This window comes from Procambarus clarkii, chromosome 49, assembly GCF_040958095.1.
Source record: "Procambarus clarkii isolate CNS0578487 chromosome 49, FALCON_Pclarkii_2.0, whole genome shotgun sequence".
Lineage (NCBI taxonomy): Eukaryota > Metazoa > Arthropoda > Malacostraca > Decapoda > Cambaridae > Procambarus > Procambarus clarkii.
Genome location: NC_091198.1, coordinates 16,915,225 through 16,935,092, shown reverse-complemented (window position 1 = coordinate 16,935,092; position 19,868 = coordinate 16,915,225). Strand labels below are relative to the sequence as shown.

At 38.0% G+C, this 19,868-nt stretch overlaps 2 protein-coding genes across 3 annotated transcripts in view; one reads left to right on the top strand and one right to left on the bottom strand.

Moving 5' to 3' along the window:
- The window catches only part of LOC138351330 (ATP-dependent helicase brm-like), a 29,480-nt gene extending 24,240 nt beyond the window's left edge, over positions 1-5,240 (bottom strand). The window contains 1 exon segment of the mRNA XM_069303030.1: positions 5,206-5,240. The gene's annotated coding sequence lies outside the window, so the exon portion shown is untranslated.
- Positions 5,241-5,574: 334 nt separating this feature from the next.
- The window catches only part of LOC123763215 (CLK4-associating serine/arginine rich protein), a 21,870-nt gene continuing 7,576 nt past the window's right edge, over positions 5,575-19,868 (top strand). Inside the window, exons 1-13 of one of the 2 annotated variants that reach the window (XM_045750265.2) lie at positions 5,575-5,689; positions 6,961-7,075; positions 7,168-7,265; positions 7,487-7,665; positions 7,944-8,198; positions 8,982-9,157; positions 10,579-10,649; positions 11,975-12,328; positions 13,244-13,405; positions 13,586-13,694; positions 14,162-14,385; positions 15,324-15,366; positions 18,893-18,959. In XM_045750265.2, the coding sequence (XP_045606221.1) occupies positions 6,965-7,075; positions 7,168-7,265; positions 7,487-7,665; positions 7,944-8,198; positions 8,982-9,157; positions 10,579-10,649; positions 11,975-12,328; positions 13,244-13,405; positions 13,586-13,694; positions 14,162-14,385; positions 15,324-15,366; positions 18,893-18,959 (1,849 nt within the window). In that variant the 5' untranslated portion in view covers positions 5,575-5,689; positions 6,961-6,964. Of the gene's footprint in view, positions 5,789-6,960; positions 7,076-7,167; positions 7,266-7,486; positions 7,666-7,943; positions 8,199-8,981; positions 9,158-10,578; positions 10,650-11,974; positions 12,329-13,243; positions 13,406-13,585; positions 13,695-14,161; positions 14,386-15,323; positions 15,367-18,892; positions 18,960-19,868 lie in introns of both variants that reach the window. The other variant, XM_069303029.1, reaches the window with a different exon arrangement.

Below are 19,868 nucleotides of genomic sequence, written 5' to 3'. Positions count from 1 at the left end.
ATGGAAGAAGGTATGGTGCACACAAAGATCATAGTTTTCAAGTATCCAACTTATTTGTAAGCTGAGATGAACAGACTGTTGGGTCAATGTCGGAAAAGATTACAACCTCTGAAGGCCTTGGCATGCTGTGGAAAGGGAGTGGGAGTCCCTGTGCTACGAATGATATACTTGAGTACTGTAAGATCTCTTATTGATTATGCTGCACCTATCATTTCTTGTTTTGGTAAAGATAGGATGGGCAAGTTGGAGAAGGTACAAAATGAAGCCATGAGAATTACCTTAGGATGCCCAAGAAATGCTATGATTGAGATAATGAGGATAGAGTTGAATCTGCAGAGTATTGGGAATAGAATTTCAGAGATAAATGTAGCCTCTGCCATTAGATTAATGAGAGGTGGGGGGAGCTAATGAATTAATCCTCTCAGTTCAAAAGGTGGGAAGTAATGAACAATGTATTTATGGGCTATTCATGCCTGTGCCACCTCTTGGGTGGTTTAATCTTTATCAATCAATGGAACAATGTATGATGAAGAAGAGAGCATATATGAATACCTTATGTTCTAATATTATAAAGTATGATGTTATTACAGAGTGTATTGCTGTGCCCAAGATAAAATTCACACCACCATGGGAGGATTGTAATGTAGATGTAGTAATTACTCACTTGAAAAAGAAAAAAAAGTATGTATGAAATAGGAGAGCTGAGAGCAACATATGATTGTATAATTAGAAAATTGCCTACAGAAAACACTCTACATGAATATTGTGATGGGTCAGTAGCTAGGGATGGGAAGGTAGGATGTGGAGTCTTGATCAGGGAGTACACTGACATGGGCAGTGTAGATACTGTTATTGGACGCCGCTTAACTGACAATGTCTCTTCAACGCAAGCTGAACTCCAAGGTGTATTAGCAGGATTACAGGAAGTAGTCAAATGTGGTAAAAATGCCTGCTTCTTTATTGACAGTAGAGGAGCATTAGAGTCTTTAAATAGCAGATGCCCAGTATACCAAAATATTGTGATAAGAGTGTAGAGAGAATGTTAAGAAATTAGAAAAAACTGGGTACAAAGTAAGATTCATGTGGATCCCTTCACATGTGGGAATACTGTTGAATGAGGTACAGTAGTTGATGAGATAGCGAAGAGAGCCACGGAAAAAAACTCTTGTTGAATGTTGTATGTCAGATAACCTTGAAACAAATAAAAACAAGAATCAAGATGATCCAAGAGGGTTAAGAAATGGTAAAGAGAATGGCAATGGTGGACAGTAGTAACACACTTAAGAATTATTCATAAGAACATAAGAACATAAGAACAAAGGTAACTGCAGAAGGCCTATTGGCCCATACGAGGCAGCTCCTATTCTATAACCACCCAATCCCACTCATATACTTGTCCAACCCGTGCTTGAAACAATCGAGGGACCCCACCTCCACAATGTTACGCGGCAATTGGTTCCACAAATCAACAACCCTGTTACTGAACCAGTATTTACCCAAGTCTTTCCTAAATCTAAACTTATCCAATTTATATCCATTGTTTCGTGTTCTGTCCTGTGTTGATACTTTTAATACCCTATTAATATCCCCCCGGTTATGTCCATTCATCCACTTGTAAACCTCTATCATGTCACCCCTAACTCTTCGCCTTTCCAGTGAATGCAACTTAAGCTTTGTTAATCTTTCTTCATATGAAAGATTTCTAATTTGGGGAATTAACTTAGTCATCCTACGCTGGACACGTTCAAGTGAATTTATATCCATTCTATAATATGGCGACCAAAACTGAACTGCATAATCTAAATGGGGCCTAACTAGAGCAAGATATAGCTTGAGAACCACACCAGGTGTCTTGTTACTAACGCTGCGATTAATAAATCCAAGTGTCCGATTTGCCTTATTACGAACATTTATGCATTGATCCTTTTGTTTTAAATTCTTACTAATCATAACTCCCAGATCCCTTTCGCAATCCGACTTCACAATCACAACACCATCTAGCTCGTATCTTGTAACTCTATCATCATTACCTAACCTCAGAACTTTACATTTATCAGCATTAAACTGCATCTGCCAATCCTTTGACCATTTCAAAACCCTATCTAGATCAACTTGAAGTGATAGTGAGTCCTCCTCCGAATTAATTTCCCTACCGATTTTCGTATCATCGGCAAATTTGCAAATGTTGCTACTCAAACCTGAATCTAAATCATTTATATATATTATAAACAACAGAGGTCCCAGGACAGAGCCTTGAGGCACTCCACTTACAACATTTTCCCACTCTGACTTGATTCCATTTATACTAACTCTCTGTTTCCTTTGGTATAGCCATGCCCTAATCCAGCTTAATATAGCACCCCCAATACCATGAGACTCTATTTTTTTAATCAGTCTTTCATGTGGCACTGTATCAAAAGCTTTGCTAAAGTCAAGGTATACAACATCGCAATCCTTACCACTATCAACTGCCTCAACAATGCTAGAATAAAAAGATAACAAATTTGTTAAACATGAACGGCCATTTATAAAACCATGTTGCGACTCAATTATTAATTTATGTTTTTCAAGATGAAGACGAATTTTATTTGCTATTATAGATTCGAGTAACTTTCCCACAATAGACGTTAGGCTAACTGGTCGATAGTTAGACGCAAGTGATCTATCTCCTTTCTTAAAAACTGGTATCACATTAGCAACTTTCCAAAACTCTGGCACTCTGCCTGACTCTATTGATTTATTAAATATGATTGACAGTGGGTCACAAAGCTCCTCTTTGCATTCTTTAAGCACCCTAGCAAACACTTCATCCGGCCCTGGGGATTTGTTTGGTTTGAGTTTTACTATTTGTTTAAGAACATCCTCCCTGGTAACTGCTAAACTCGTCAACCTGTCCTCGTCCCCAAATATTTATTATTCAATAATAAATACAAACTCGTCCTTCACCTATGGTAAAGGAAAGTCTACTTGGAAGGATTCAATTTACATGAGATTAAGATTAGGATACAAATATATCTGGCAATACGGTGTTGATGTCAGTGAAAAAGATAAGGAGTGTAAATTATGTAGTATGCCGCACGCCCACACTTTTGAACATTATGTATTAGAGTGTCAACTTATTGATAACTATAGAAATAAGGAAATAAGTAGTGTATCACATCAAATTGTTTGGATGTGTGATAATGGTATGATAGACAGTATACTAAGGAGCTACAAAAATTTTGCCCCAAGAGTGTAACAATTATATGCTGTGCTTACTATATTAACCAAAAATGTTAAATGTGATTCTTGTACTGTATTGTAATTTGTGTATTTGTATTCACTAAATTTGTGTGCCCCTTGAGGGACTTGAAGTAGAGGGGGGAGGGTAGAAATAGCCTAAGCTACTCTATCACTTTGAGATGTATTTTTTCTTGTCTCAAACACACTTGAACTTGAAGCCGCAACCGGACACAACACATGATGTACCCCCGGCCTGACCAACCAAGCATCAATGACCCAAGGGCCCCTCCGGAAAGTCGTCGCCTCGTTCTTCGCCAAAAAAGGAGACGGCTTCAATCGAAAAACTGACCACCAGGACGAAAAGAGCAGAAACCCCTGCGCCGGAAGAGAGCATGAAGCTCACCAACTTGATCCCCATAGGTCAAAAACAGAGCCTTGGAAAAACAATCTTGAACCGAAGGGGCCTTCGTCCACAACAACAAACCGAGGAGAGGAAAGATAGGAAAGCACCTTGTCCAAGGACCAGGACGGCTCAGGCGGCACATGAGCAGGCCGGAGGTGAAACAAAGCACAAGAAATCTTGCTAATCGGAGCCAAAGTGACATCCACCCCAAACTCAAGTTGAAGCGGCTCCGCCAGAGCCGCACGATAAGAGACAACAGTATTGGCATCAAATGATGGTCCTAAAAGAGCCAAGAAAGGACAATACAACCCGTTCGGAAATAGAAGACAACTTACGAAGAGACAAGAAGCACGGCGGTGGTGTATGATGTTTGCTTGTTTCTTTGGGTTGGAGGAGTTCTGCCTCTCCATTCAGTCTTCGGTTGCAATTTTCTTACCAAGTGGGGTCTTGTTTTGTTATGCCTACCTCTCTGGGTGCCTAACCCTGGTCGATGGCAGACATGGAATGGCCCCAAGTACAAGGGGATTTCCATAGGCCATTGCTCCCTTTGCCTCTCTGAGGGGGGCCAGGTTCTAGCTTGTGGTCCCAGTAGGCTGAACTCCAATTGACTGATGCCACAGACTATTATTGTGTATATCAGTCCGACAGCTCCAGGGTATCCAATTACTGTACCCTGAAGGAGGTGATCTGCATGCAATTACTATACACTGAAGGAGGTGACATGTATCCAATTACTATCTTCTTTAGATTATTGTTCATGTATCTAATTACTATCTTCTTAGATTAAGGACCTGCCCGAAACGCTGCGCGTACTAGTGGCTTTACAAGAATGTAATTACTATGCTAAGTATCCTCACAATCCCAATGTAACTTCTTGTATATATATATATAAATAAATAAATATACCCTGAAGGAGGTACCTGTATCCGATTACCATAGCCTGGAGGAGGTACCTGTATCCAATTACTAAAACCTAGAGGAAGTGACATGTATTCAATTACTATACCCTGGAGGAGGTACCTGTATCCGATTACTGTAGCCTGGAGGAAGAGGCCTGACCTAGACAACTACAGTATATTTGTTTCTGTGAAAATATTGCCCGAGGCTAGTCACACAGCACAAACAAACACTCGCCAGCCACACTGAAGCTGTGGACACCCTACATTTAAACTCGGGGCCAAATTTACTCCGTACTAAGACAACAGTTTTCCTGTTTGTTTACAGCTAGAATTTTCCACAACTACCCATCCCGGCCTCAATATATCACTCTTGTGAACATACAGCGGTCTCCCCGAACACCGTAACAGAAGCAAACGTTACCTCGCACCCCAAAAATGTATCGTGCTTCATAACTGAGCATACCTTTTAATGCTGTAGCATTATATTGGGCAAAAATTTACGGTGGCCAAACCCAGGCGAGAGAGACCTCACAGAAACAAACAACTCTCCGTAGCTTGCGTGTGTGCCAAGTCTCAACAATCTCAACATGTCATATGTTCAAGGAAGTTAAATGAAGATAATAGATATATTTATTTACATGGTGTTATTTAAAAAATTGATATTGCATTAAAAAAACTAACTTTTGTAAATAATGGTTACTGAGACACACTCCTACATATAGTAAGCTTGGCACCACAGGTTGATCTTAAATCAGCGTCTCGTAACAAATCCATTGTTAAAATATTTAATGATCAGAGTTTTATAAACTATTATTCATTTTTAGGATAAATAATATTTATATTTAAAGAAAACGGTTATACTTACATACCAAGATGCTTAAAATTTTACAAAATATATATTTTCGAGAAACCAGCGTTTAACATTATTTAATATATTTAACAAAGAAAAGCGTATATATTACAGATATATACATTTAAGCATATTTTAAGCGGTAATTAAGGGAAGGGAAGACCCTATCTCCCAGGTAAGTGAAGCGAGATTAGATATATGAGAGGAGTGAGTAGGAGGCCATCAATAGTGGCGGAGTGTCCCGGGCCGAGCCCATCACTACACACTACACACACCCTCGACCTTCATGTTGCTTCTCTACCTCCCTCCACACGGGTAAACCTCCCTCATAACTCACCAACCCTTATCTACCCTGGTGCAGTTACGCTTGTCGACATTGCCCTAGAGAATCCTTTTATTTGATACTTCGCTTGGGTAATGTTCGGCTGTTTTGTATATTTTTTTTTTTTTGTGGGGAGGGGGTTGGTTTTTGTGTGGGGCGTGGGTGGGGGGGTGTCTCCGTCAGTAGCTGTAGGGGACAGGTAGACAGGAATGGTCACTCCACACCCAGGAAGTGATGTAGTGGAGGCTGACTCCATACACACCATCAAGTGTAGATATAATAGAGCCCAATAGGCTCAGGGACCTGTAGACCAGTTGAGAGGCGGGACCAAAGAGCCAGAGCTCAACCCCTGCAAGCACAATTAGGTAATTACACTGAACACCCCACACACACACACCTTCATTCACAACTGTCTCCTGAACAAAACACTTCCATTCACCCCCATACAAAGTGAATATCAACCAGGAGAATATCACTATACAGTACAACAGTCTTCACCTATACAGTACACCTATATCTCGCTTCATGCAGGTCGGCATTCAATCTTCGACCGTCCAAGTGGTTGTGAACCATTCCTTTCCCTGTCCCATCCCAAATCCTTATCCTGATCCCTTCCCAGTACTGTGATATATAGTCATAATGGCTTGGCACTTTTTCCTGATAGTTCCTTCCAGTACCCTGCTTGTCTAACAGCAAGCACAAGACATCTCAAAGTGAAAACTAAATGAGATTTTTGAAAACATGTATTGACTAACCCATGACCCAAATGATGATTCTGCCCGAAACGCATTGCGTAATAGTGGCTTTAGGCATTGTATATACTAGCTCTATCTATATATTGATCCATTAATGTAACATCACTTGTATGTATGTACCTTACCTGAATAAACATATATATTATATTATATTATTATATTATTTTATATTATTATTATTATATTTATTCTGATAAAGATTTAAAAAAAATTATTAATCATATTAAACTTATCCATTATGACCGAGCAAGGAAGACACTTGCAATGTAAACTACCCATACAGTATAATACAGTATGTAATATCTTTTATAAAACAAGCCTGTCCACTTTCTTACTGCTGAGTCAGCCCAGTGAATTGAGGGGGCTTTGGATTTATGAACTTGGTACACATGATCCAGGATTATTCCAGTTGCAAATTCGTTTATATTACAATTCTGATAGATTTTTAAGATATGTGGCACTGGTCCAAACTTGAATAAGATAATAGGCATTGTATTTTCTTTTTTCAGATAAATGCCAGACAGTATGTGGCATGAAGCAAGAAAGCAAGAGCGGAAGATACGTGGAATGCTAGTCGACTATAAACGGCGTGCTGAACGACGACGAGAATATTATGAGAAAATTGTTAGTACAGTACTGTATTGTTGTTGTACAAATTGTTTTTTAAAACTGTGGTTTCATTCTTGTATTTGACAATTATTTCATACTTATTACAGAAACAAGACCCTACTCAGTTTATCCAGCTCCATGGCCGCCCTGTCAAAATTCACCTGGATCCAGCTGTGGCCTACGCAGCTGAGGCTCCAGGCAGCATGTAAGTAGTCAGGAGTCACCAGCGAACATTTTTGTACTGAATTTTTATACAGATTTCACATTCATTTAATATGCAACTTGAGTTGTTTGTGTAGAATATTATACAATAAATGAGACATTTGAATATTTTGTAACTAAAATTGTATACAGTACAGGGATTTAGGCTTTAATTTTTTGCCTAATTGTGGTTACAATAATTTAAATCATAAATTACTGTTTCAGGATGCCATGGCGGGGTGATTCAGACTCCATGATAGATCGTTTTGATGTTAGGGCACATTTGGATGACCTTCCCCCATTGTCGGCATCATCACTAAAACTGACGGCAGAAGAAGATTGGGAAGAGCGTCAAGCAAATTACGAACGTTATCGTATATTGATACAAAATGACTTTCTGGGAAGTAAGTTTCTTTCTTGTTAATGCTTATTTCACAGATGTACATTGTTAACTAGCTCAAATAAAAGTAACAGACACATCAACAGCAGCTAACGAAAAGTATGATTTTTAAAATTGTGTGTGTACAGTAATAGATGAACAGTACAGTACTGTATTTGTAATGTCTTTGTTTTTTGTGTGTGTGTGTGTGTTAGAAAATGTTTGAAGCTCTTATTTTATGCATTCACACAATCTAATCAGAAAGGTCACTTTTCTAAAACTTTTTTTGCTTCTATTATTTAGTTAAAGAAGAGAAATTCCTGCACCAAATTCGCTTGGAAGAACAGTTTGGACCTATTGTTAATAAAACAATTGAAGAAGAAAAGAAAGCTTTAGCGCCCAAGAAAGCAGCCATTGCTTTCACTTACACAGAAGAACCAGATGATGACGATGATGAAAGGCCTGGCTCCTCCAACGCAGATTCTATTTTACCCGAGGGGGGAGATGAAGTCGCGGGGGAGGGTTCCGATGATGAAAGTGATAGTGATATTGACCTGGGTAAGTGGTATCCGAATCTTTTTGGCAATAGTGATCTGAGGTAAAGTTAGTATTAGTCTAGTTTTAACTTGCAAATTCATTATACTGTATATACAGTACAGTATTCTGTATATGTATATATTTATGGCAAGTAAGAAGTATAGTGACAGGAAAGATTTGAAGTATGGGAATTGAGACAGGATTGGGAGAAAATACCACTTCTAATTCTGACGTATAGAAATTAAAAATGGGTTTGTAATAATAGGGGCCATGTTCTGAAGAGTACAGTGGAAATTATTTCAGCTGCTGTATGTATGTGGGATGGGTGTAACAAGTGTCCGGACTGTATATATAATCTTTTGTGTTAGTCACAGTTGGAAAGGGCAAGGTTTTCTCCTACTAAAAATATAATGATAAAATTTGGGTTTTTCAAAAAAAATTTATCTGCCTCTTAACCCTCTGGAAGGGAAAAAGTGGATTTATTGGTGTCGTGACCAAAGGATTAGGAAGGCTATACTAAGATAATTTGGCATGTTTAACAAGTGGATGTTGGTTGACTGATGAAGAGAGTATATTAAAGTGAATTTAAGTGTAGACAATATAGGTCAGAAAGAAGGTGGATGGCGATGGTGAGTGACTTGCACACAGGATGTGGCTAGGAACAAGGCTCGGTGGAAACTGTGTATGTAAATATTATTTCTGCAACTCCCTTAGGGTCCTTTGTTTACTCGCTGTGAAAGCATTAATCATGTGCAACCCATCATAAACTTTATTGTGGAATCGAGCAATTCTTTCTACATGCAGATTTGACCGTGGATGTGATGTCTTTGTCCAATACTCAGCAACAAGAGATGAATGTGTCTGGAGTTGAGTACGGCCTAAATCAAGATGACTTCATGTCCCTCATTAGCCGAGATCTTCAAGAAGCAGAAGAACTGAGGGTGGCCAAGGAACATGAGGATGAAAAGGCAATGTACTCGGTGGGTATTATTTTAGTGAATGTGATACAGTAAACTATGTGATTCTATTAGTGATACCTTATGATTTTCACAGGATTTTTTCCCATGCAGTATCTGGAGAATACCTTTGTATATTTAAAATTTTAACTCGTAAATATGTTGGGTACAAGAATGTCCCTATTGTTATTAGGCTATGAAAAAAAATCTTGTCACATAATATAGAACAAATTTACACATCAATTTTACAGCCATCGAGCACACATACTACACCCCGAACTACACAGAAACTACCACTCCCTGGTACCACTACCAGTACCACTACCAAAACCAAAACTGGACAAACCATTGCCAGAACAGCACACCCTGGGTCTGGGTTGAGAGGGGGGGGGGGAGAACTACCAAAGCCCTCCAAAAGTGACATGCAATATGGAAAACCATTCAAACTGTATTTGCAAACATAAAAGGCCTAAATTCAAAATATAAAAATTGTTAATAAATGGCCTCCTAGTAGTCAAACTCAATATTTGGAGCATCACAGAGTATTCACTTAAGTATCACAATTTAAGCAATTCAACTTAATGTTCAAGATTAATATACAAAGTGAGTCATTACACAAGAATTTGAGAACCATTACAGCCGTCTGCCAAGATAATCATCCAACATGTTAGTAAGCACGACTAAGTCACCTTAACATTCAACTCACCGAGGACTGAGCATAAGTTGGATAGATAGAGGGGGGGGTCTCTAGTTGATAGGCAGTCGCCCTCAGCCGGTCAACAGCCTGTCTCGGTGGCTGTCTGCTGCCCTCTGCTCTGCTCCTGCTATGCTGTATCCTATCCTCTCGAATCTACAGTTCCCTGGGTATTTATTGGGAACCTAGTAGCTAACTCCGCCCACAAGTAGATAGCCCCAGGCCCTCTACCAAGCCACACCTTACGGCGGCTTGTTTGAAGGACATACCCGGCTATCAGGCTACAATTATCAGATTGGCAGATGCCAGGTCAGATCTCACAACCTGACCACGGGTCAGTTTGTTGTCATTAACGCCTCTAGGTGTGACTTTCTTAATGGTTACGGGCCGACAGACTGTTGTCTCTCAAAGGCTTGCCCAGTTAACTCTCTGTATATACACATTAAATACAAAACACTTTTACTGTGTTACAATCTCAAGATTGAGATTGTAACACCGTAAAGAGATTGTGTTGGAACCTCGAGAAGATACTCTTGGAGGGGGGGGATATGGGCGCGTGAGTGCATATAGTAACGATATTTTATTTATAAAAATATTAAAGAAGGTGTGCGAGTTATTTTCATAATGTCAGTAGAGTAGAGTATTAAGATATGCCAGATATAGGAAGTCAGTGACACCTTTTTTTAATTGACAGTTCTGAAATAATACTTTATAATTATGCTACTGAAAGTTTGATTTTTTTGTTTTCCAGGGTCGAAAATCTCGGAAAGAGAGACGGGCGTTAAAGAAAAAACATATGGACCGAAAATTCAGCCCACCAAGGTACAAAAAAGATGCACAATACAGTAGTGTGTTTCAGTTTTTATCAGTCTTTCAAATGCATATTTTCATAGTACAGCATTTTGCCATTCATTCAAGACCATTTCCTGAAATTTGGTGTTTTCTTGTTTCTTGCATCTTTATATTGCTGGTATGTTTGGGGGTTTGGCCTCTTTCTATAATGATTCCATGCTTGATCTCTGGCCCTCGCACAATTTCTGTTGAACCAACCCTGTTTCCTAGGTCTATGTCTGTTTTGGAATGAATGTTTGTGTGCCTTCATCGTATATTTCGCAAAATTTGGCATACATCTCCTTTACTTCCCTGCCTAGCAACACGTCTGTCCAATTATACCCATGAAAAAATTTCTTAGTTCCCCATGGCGTCTTCTCTTGAAATAGAGTTTAACAACTGTTTCAATGACCCCATTCTCTACTAGATTATATCACATAGCATAATTAATGTTCAAGAGGACGTGATCACTCTTTCCCTAGGGAGGAAGGTACAGGATGTCAAATACCTCTTCTTTCCTGATGAATACTAGATCCAGTACTGACGGAACATCCCCTTCCCTCATTCTTGTGGCCTGCTTGACGTGTTGATACATGAATGTCTCCAAGATGAGTTTTAAAAATCTGCCTGTCCAAATGACCTCTGTTCTTGCCTTGTAGGCCTCCCAGTCTATTGCCTTAAAGTTGAAGTCCTGCATTACCAACAATCGGGATTTATCTTTGTCAGCTCTTACCATAATCTCTCATGACCATTATGAGGCCCTCTCATTTGACATCCAGTTCTTCCTTTGTTCATGTGTTGCTTACTGGTGGGCTGTAGGCCTTTAAAATTATCGGCTTATCTTGATTCCAGATTCTTTACACCCCCCTCCTTTAATGATTTTGTTGCTTTATCTTTATGTACCATTTCACAAGCTTTCCAGTCCCTAACACTTTGTAGAAAAAAAGAATTCCTTTCTTCATTTCTATCCCCATTTAGACATTTTGCTTTAATGAAGTTCATTTTCAGCTTTTCTCTGTCCTCTTTTTGAGAGGTCTTGTCTTATTGACCAAAGTTTACATTCTTGTCACATTGCAATTTCCTTGTATTCCGAAGCACTTCTGTCATATACTTCACTCCATTAAACGTCACCCTTAAGGGGCGGTTCTTGTCTCTCATATTTTCCTCTCCTCAAATCACTAACATAACAACGTGTGTGTGATACTGTTGTACTGTTAAAATGAGGAATTAGTTATGATAGACATTTAAAAATTTGTATTTCCTGATCTGAATAATTGTGATGCAGGTGATGTACATTTTGTTTATTTTAATTTCAGTTATGCTGCCCGAGCCAGCCCAACATATGCACCATATCGGAGGTCATCTTCACATTCTAAGTCCCGCTCACCGACTCCTCCTGCAGCTGGGACAATCAAATTTATTACAAGCTTTGGTGGCGAATCTGAAGGGGCAGGATCAGACGATGAAGGTGTCACTGGCGTCATCATCTTGCCAAAGGGCGATCGAGCAGTCCGCGATCGTCGTAAGAACCGCTGGGATCAGAAATCCCGCGAGAGTGGAGGAGGAAACCATCACCGCTCCGGAAGTTCGGGACCCAGCAGCAGCAGCCACACTGCCGCGTCCGGCCACTCTTCATCCTCTAAGAAACGGCGTCACTCACCTCGCAGCCGGTCGGTATCTCCCCCACCAGGTGGCTAACCCCCCTGGCGTGGCTCCCTCTTTTATCTCTTCAGCCATGTGTCCAGACATATAATCTGCCACCACTAGTTCTTGGCCAACTTGATCCTGTTTCACTTGGCCTCACCATAATTATTGGGCTGATGCTGCATGGGAAAGTTATTGAGTCATTTGATTGTGCTAAAAGAATAAATATAAGTGAAACCCAAATAGCAACAAGACCACTTACTCAACAAGAGTTTTACTAAGTGCTAAAGGTTACATTGTATTATTCATGTTGGTTGCTGGGTCAGTTGCATCAGACAGCCAGTCTGGTAACAGAAAATTTAAAGGTCAAAAACTAAAGTGAACACTTATAAGCAATGATGGGAAAAGATGTTGCATTAGTGGCGAGAACTCCAACAGCATAGTTTTTGGTAAGTAAGGGCAGGGAAGTCCTAATATCTAACTTCTTTACTATTTTTATCATTATAATTATAGATTTCAGATTTGCTTCATTAACTCATAATTGAAACCTTAATTTTTCTTCATACATCATCCATGGTAAAGGTTGCGTAGTTTAATTTGACTGGGATTGCCAGAATGCCTCTTATTGTTTATTAGGTTTTCATTACGAGTGTAATATCTTTCCGAGTACATTAGATAATCCAATCCTTTACTTTTCATCAGTTTTTTAAACTCTTACCATGAAATGTAATAACACTACATGCTATGGTATTCCATGTCTTGGTATAAAAATGGTTTGGCATCTTAACAAAGTTGGTACATGCAATGGTGGCCATTAGTATTTGCCATAATATGTATGGTATGATGTTCTCTGTTAACGATAATAATGCTTAATTTTGTATAGAAATGGTCTATTCTACAGCTGCTTACTGAAAGAATATTAATATTGGTGATTGGAACAGGTCTCGTTCTCGGAGTGGATCTAGCAGTCGATCTCGGCGGAGGCAGAGGTCACGCCATTCCCGGTCCAATTCTCGCCACTCCCGTTCCCACTCCCATACCAGGCATGCACGTTACACCAAGTCACGCAGCAAATCTCTGTCACGGTCAAGATCACGTGAAAGGTCAGTGGAACGCCTAAAAACAAAGTTTTGAATAATAATAATTGTGGTTTTAGTGGATAAATAATTTTGAAACAAGTCATGGTTGATATCCAGTTTTAGTTAAAAATTATCAACTCTTTCTTTATGATATAATAATTTAATTAACAAAAAATCCATGACATTTGTTAATGGTAATTACAGGTATTACAGTTGGAGACGAGGTAGAGGTTCTCATAGACGCTCACATAGTCGGTCAAAATCACAAAGCAGATCAAAGAGTGTTGACAAAAAGACTCCCTCCCCTCCTAAGGTATGTTTTGAACAGAAAGTAAGAGTTTGTACAATGAAGGTTTTGCATTTAAAGTTGAGAGTGAGAGGATTTAAAAGTAAATGAAGTCTTAGCCCTTGTGTGATGAACCAGTTTTGCTTTCAGTGCATACTTAATTAATAATTAATGTGATTAGATAATCATTGTCATTGGTAGAAGGCTACCAGGCCTTTGCTGCTTGTGGTGTTTTAGGTTTAACCTCTCTATAATAATTAGAGGTTATTTTGTCAAGGAATTATATGAATCGGTAGTTTTAAGGTTTGTACTTCCGTGAGGGGCTGCCGCGTAACAAATTCCCAAAGACAGCAGGTAGTTAAGTTATAGCTAGATTTGAATGAAAGTTTGAGTTATTAACATGCTTACTGAAGCAAACAAGCATTTGACATTAAATATACTTTGGATATTATGTGTAACTAATGAAGTTGTTTCCTTTTGTACTCGTATTTCAGACTGCTGTCAACCAGGCTATTGCTCTGGTTCAGCATGTTGGTGGTGTGGGATCACCAGATCCACCTGCAAAGCTCCCGTCACCTCCATGCCGTCGTTATTATGGTCGGCGGGGGCAAGGCAGTAATTCTGAGTCTGCCTCTGAATCAGAGTCAGAGGCCAAATCCACTAGTAGTGCTAACACTATGCAAAACTCGGCAAATACAAATATCAAAACAAACAATTTGTAAGTATAGTATTGTCTTTTTCGTACCGTTGTCAATGTAAAAATACAATGTAAATAGTGCATCTTCTTGAAAATGTGAAGAAAAACATAATAATGCAATTTATAATATAGCTCCACAGTTTATAAATATTGTAATTGTAGATAAAAGATATTAAGAAAAACAGGGTTGTAGTGCCCATCTGAATGTGCCTATGGATTAGTGACAAATACATAGTAACACCCATTGATCCATACACAAGATCATTGAATTGACTTATGAATTTTAAATTAACATTAGTATTCAGGATTGTTGTTGGGCCCACCCTGGTGATGGCCAAGGGAAATGACACAAGTCAAAGTTCAGGTAACCTTACGCTGAATTGCTGTATACACAAGTCCACTAGGGGCTGACCATAGCCAGTGCTCCTTGGTATTTTTGGTCAGAGTAACTGAATCTAAAACAACAACAACAACAACACGCTGTATTCAGCAGTGCAGATGAATATTACAAGAGATTTAATAATATTTTACTAAAATTTAGTAAAATATTTAGTAAACTTTTAGTAAACTATTTGTACAAATTTAGTAAATGTCAGTTGGCCAATATTTTACTTGTATCTGCAAACTGGTTACTCATCTCCTTCGTTATTTTTGTAATATGCATGCAGTGAGTCACAATAACGTGGCTGAAATATGTTGACCAATTCACATACAGTACTAGAAAATGAGGGGACCACGTTTCAGTCCGTCCTGGGCCATACTCATTCCCTCATCACAATCGACTTGAAACTGGTCCAGGACAGACCGAAATGTCGTCGTCCCTTCATTTTCTAGTGTGGATTGCTCGACTTAATTTGTGATAATTTTCATTGCAAAATCTGCCAATATAGGAGATGGGATACTATTCTCAACCTTCTCTTACCACTAAAGCATATCTAATTATTTTGTGTGTGTTTCAGGGTGCCCCCAACAACAGTGGGTAATGGGTCCTCTGCCGCCAAAGTCAGTAAGAACCTGTTATTGTTGTACATGTTATGTAATAGTCACTTTTCTGACTTTGATGCAACACATTAATTCTAATTTGATTTTGTTTCTTGGTTTAATCAAATGGCATAATTTTAGCTGTTTTGTATCAAACCTCATGAAAATTGCATAACTGTTTACTTCATATCATTCCTCTTTTACTATTGTGTTGAATTAAATGTAGTAGTAGTAGCAATATAATGTTGGCATGAGTTTAATGTTTTCATCTTTCAGGGAGAACATTTGAATAAAGGATTATTTTACTGTTGCTTTATATTAGCATTGGCAAATATGAATTATGTTCTCCATAGAAATTAATTCTGATGGAACAGAATTATAATTGTACAATTATCATTAGAGATGGGAAAGTATTTGCCTCGCAATATTTAACAAATTGCTCGTTGCAGTTCACTGGATGAGCTTGTTTTTGTCGGAATAATTCACATTTGTCGGCAAATAATTTCAGCCGGGTTAGAGCCCTAGCGAAAAGTGGGCTAATCGGGCACTGATCCTTAATTGCTTGCTCCTGTTTACCCAGCAGTAATTGGAGAACTGGTTGTAAACCAGTTCACAGGTCTCTAGGGAAAACTCTTTGGGCAAGGCTTAAGATGAGGTATGGAAAAAGGGAAAGCTCTTTAAGCGTGATAATAGGCATCAAGTCGTCTACTTTTTTAATCATCTGTGTAACAAAAAATAGTACTTGAATATCAGTATTGTATGAGCAATATTGTGTATATAAAATATATCTCTGAATTTATATAATCCGCTCATACTTCAGAGAATGCATTAATAGTTGTTCAAACACCTTGAGATGTCGGAAAATATTTAAATGTAGAATTGCATCGGTGTCGATAATTAAATAAAAAATTTGCATACTGGCCCATTGAATCTTGTTAGAGAAATAAATACATGCCTTGATCTTCATGGGCACTGCATGATTTAGGTAATCTACCTTGTACTTGTATACAGTACTGTATTCTACAGTATTTAGGATATATTATGATAGTTCTTATTAACTGTGTTTATATTCTATTTCTTCCTCCTCTTTTACATTTATCTTTCCATTCTCGCTAATAATGTGAACCCTTAAGTATTACAGTAGCTACTTTATTAAAAAAAAATACGAATTAAATAACCAGTAGCAAAAATGTGACCACCTTCCCATGAACATATGATTAATAGTATATAATTATATAAATTGGTATAATTAATGTTATTAATTACATGCACACACTGATTTAAAATTATATAAGGTCTGCAGTTGTGCACAGAAGTGAGATGCTATTAGAGAAGTTTAAATATCAGTACAAGTTTAAGAAGTACAAGAATAAATATCATTGTAATAGGGAGTGAGCTAGGGAATAGTGATCAGTTAAAGAAAACTATTATGGTACTAGATTCCCGTAAAGCAAATTGTGCGATTGAGAAGTTAATTGGGCTATTGGGCTAATTAATAGGCTATCCTTGGAATGTAATGGAAGTCCAGCAGTGGTTGACATGGCTGAATCTCAATGTTGCTTAAAATTACACATTTAAAAAAAATCAACATCATTTGCACACGGGTATTAAACAGATTCAACTTAAAAGTCCAGTATATGATGTACATTTATTAGGTAAAGTAACATTGACTCAAAACAGATTATAAAGGTATTAAATAATTAACTGTAGAAATACAGTGCTTATATACAAGAGAAGAAAAAATTTTGGATATGTCAAAAAAAAAAAAAAAGAATCGAACTTTCAAAAATGGTTATAAAATAAATAAGGCAAAAACAAACTATAAAATGTTTATTGCCGGGCAGGCAAAACACAATAAAGGGTTCTTTCAGATACCGTGTATCAAACAAAGACTAGGGAGAAGACCAGTCATTTGAGAAAAAAAGACTAGTTATGGTGTTCTCAGAACATGGAGAGATTTCATTTAGCTAAGCAAGTTATCATCTTGAGATACTGGCTACACAGTTTTGTGCGTGTGTATTTATTGGTAAGCTTTTATAGCAGTTAGTTCAAGAACTGGACCACAACAGTCCCCCTAAGCTGAGCAGTTTACATCTGTGGTGAGCTAGTTTCATATAGTTTAATTTACTACTCCTAATCACTACGCTCATCCAGTGGGCAGCAGTGAAAAATTTGCAATCGTGTGCATGCAATACTCTAAAGTAAAAGTTGAATATTTGACAAATTTCTGGTGTTAGGACAAGATAATTTGCAAGGAGATTGCCGCTTTGGGACTAAGGTTGTTGAGGGCTTGGTAAAAAGGAGTGAGCTGGAGGGTGTGGTGCCAAGGCCTAGGGAAGCTAGGAGGATAGCAGGGGTCAGAAATGCAGCGTCAACAGCACAAATTGGTGTGAATTTTGCCGACTTGCAAAAGGGAATCAAATTTAGATTTTCTCCGAGCTCGAGTGGACCTGATATTCACGCAGAGCCCGGGGCTGAGTGCATGGGCATATTGTCAATTTCTTTCAAAATCTGCCACGCTCGTGTTGATATCAGTGGATATTTGCACGTTGCATCAAAGACAATAATTTTAGTTTTTGGGGTCTAAATGCAAAATGGATTATGTAAACACTTCAGAGTATATAAAGGGCAACTGTATATGTAAACAACCAGCTGGAGCAACTACTTTTAACTTCTGACATTCTGCTATCTCAATATCAGTATTGGTGGCTGCCACTGCTTCACTTAAATGATAGCAAACCAGTGTTGCATTCTTCAAACACAAATTACACTCTTGTGTTGTGTCAATTTTTAAGTGGCTCTGCATTTTCTGTCGTTAAGAAATTAATACAAGTATCGGTCAAGACATCCTTGAAAATGCGTGCTATAAAAATAAAATAAAATAAAATCTTTCAAAGAGCTAGTACAGTACAGTACATGTATATTTGCAAGCCTACCAGTAACTTTTTTTTAATAGATTTGCAACATAATTTTGATGTTTATAATGGTATCCTTTAAATATAAAAATATATGATGGACAGAAAAATTAAATGTAAAATAAGTGTCAGTGTGTTGAGAATTGGCCTAAATATTATGACGTTTGAAGGTCAGTGTCTGAAATGCATTAGAAAGCCTAAAATAGCCACATTGCATGAAATGTGGAAAATAAACACTTGGTTGATGCACATTTCAAAGAAACTTTGGCAAAATTGTTAGTACAATATTTTAGCTTTCAAACTCTGACACGAGTAGACTTTTTTTGTACTAGTTTTTATTAGTTGATTGTTTTTATCTTCCTGATCACATTTAATTGTATTTATCTTCCTGATCCATATATTTACTGGCGATTTGTGGTGGTTTCCAATGATGGTTAATAATAATAATGACATTTTGTACACGGTGCATCAACAGGTAAGATTGGTAGTGTCAGTACCAGTCGGCAGTGAGCAGTAACACTGAACACTTCTACCCATTCCTTACTCGATACTTCTTGTTGTTTTACTTTTCAGTTTTAATTTACAGTATTCTTCATGTTAAAAGTTCAAACTAAGCTCGTCTCTTTTTTCAGGATGGTCCCAAATTAACACCTCAGGAAAGGCTGAAAAGAAAAACCCAGGCACTCTTGAAGAAGCAGTGTGAGTATTTAGACTCTCAAGATGTATTATGTGCGTGTTGACTTGTAAAGTCAACAAAGTACTCGCCTAATTGTGCTTGCAGGGGTTGAGCTTCATCTCTTAGGTCCCACATCTTGACCATCAATCAACTGGTGTACACTTTCCTGAGCCTACTGAGCTCTTATCATATCTACATTTGAAACTGTGTATGGAGTCTGCCTCCACTAAATCATTACAGAGTGCATTCCATATGTTAGCTACTGACACTGAATAATTTTTTTCTGGATGTGTGCATGTGACTTTGTGTGAAAGTTCAATATACTGTGTGTATCTCATACCTAATAGCCAGAATTGCCTAATAAGCCAAATGTCCTTTAAATATTTACATTTTCAAAAACGTTGTATAGTATGTGTATATTGCTCTTTTAGTTTTAACCCCATGCCCTGGATTGATCCTTCACAAACACTATAATGCATCCACCTGCACCAATGCATATACACCACGAGCTTAGCTCTCGTCCTGTAACTACACTTAGGTAATTACACCTTTTCTATTTAGGTCTTCTAGTTTTTTTTAATTCTTTGACATATGCTGGTGGTGAAGTGGTACATGCATGTGCTTGTAAAGTGTGTGCATTCTAACTCATTTGGGTTTCCAACTCAACCTGTGCCCTTCATTACATTTCCTCATTTAAAAATGGTTTCCCTCATTCCTTTTATCAGTGTCCTCAATATTTTGTGTGTGCATATAGCGTATATAACAAATTATTCAGGTATGAATGCTGTGAACAATTGGAAGCTGCATAAGATTTTTTCCACCCTTATCAATTAACTATATGCATTACTTGCTTCATCATTTTAGTATTTATAGGATGCCATGCATTATATTTAAGTACAGTACAGGTATCATAATGTATATTAATAGAGGGA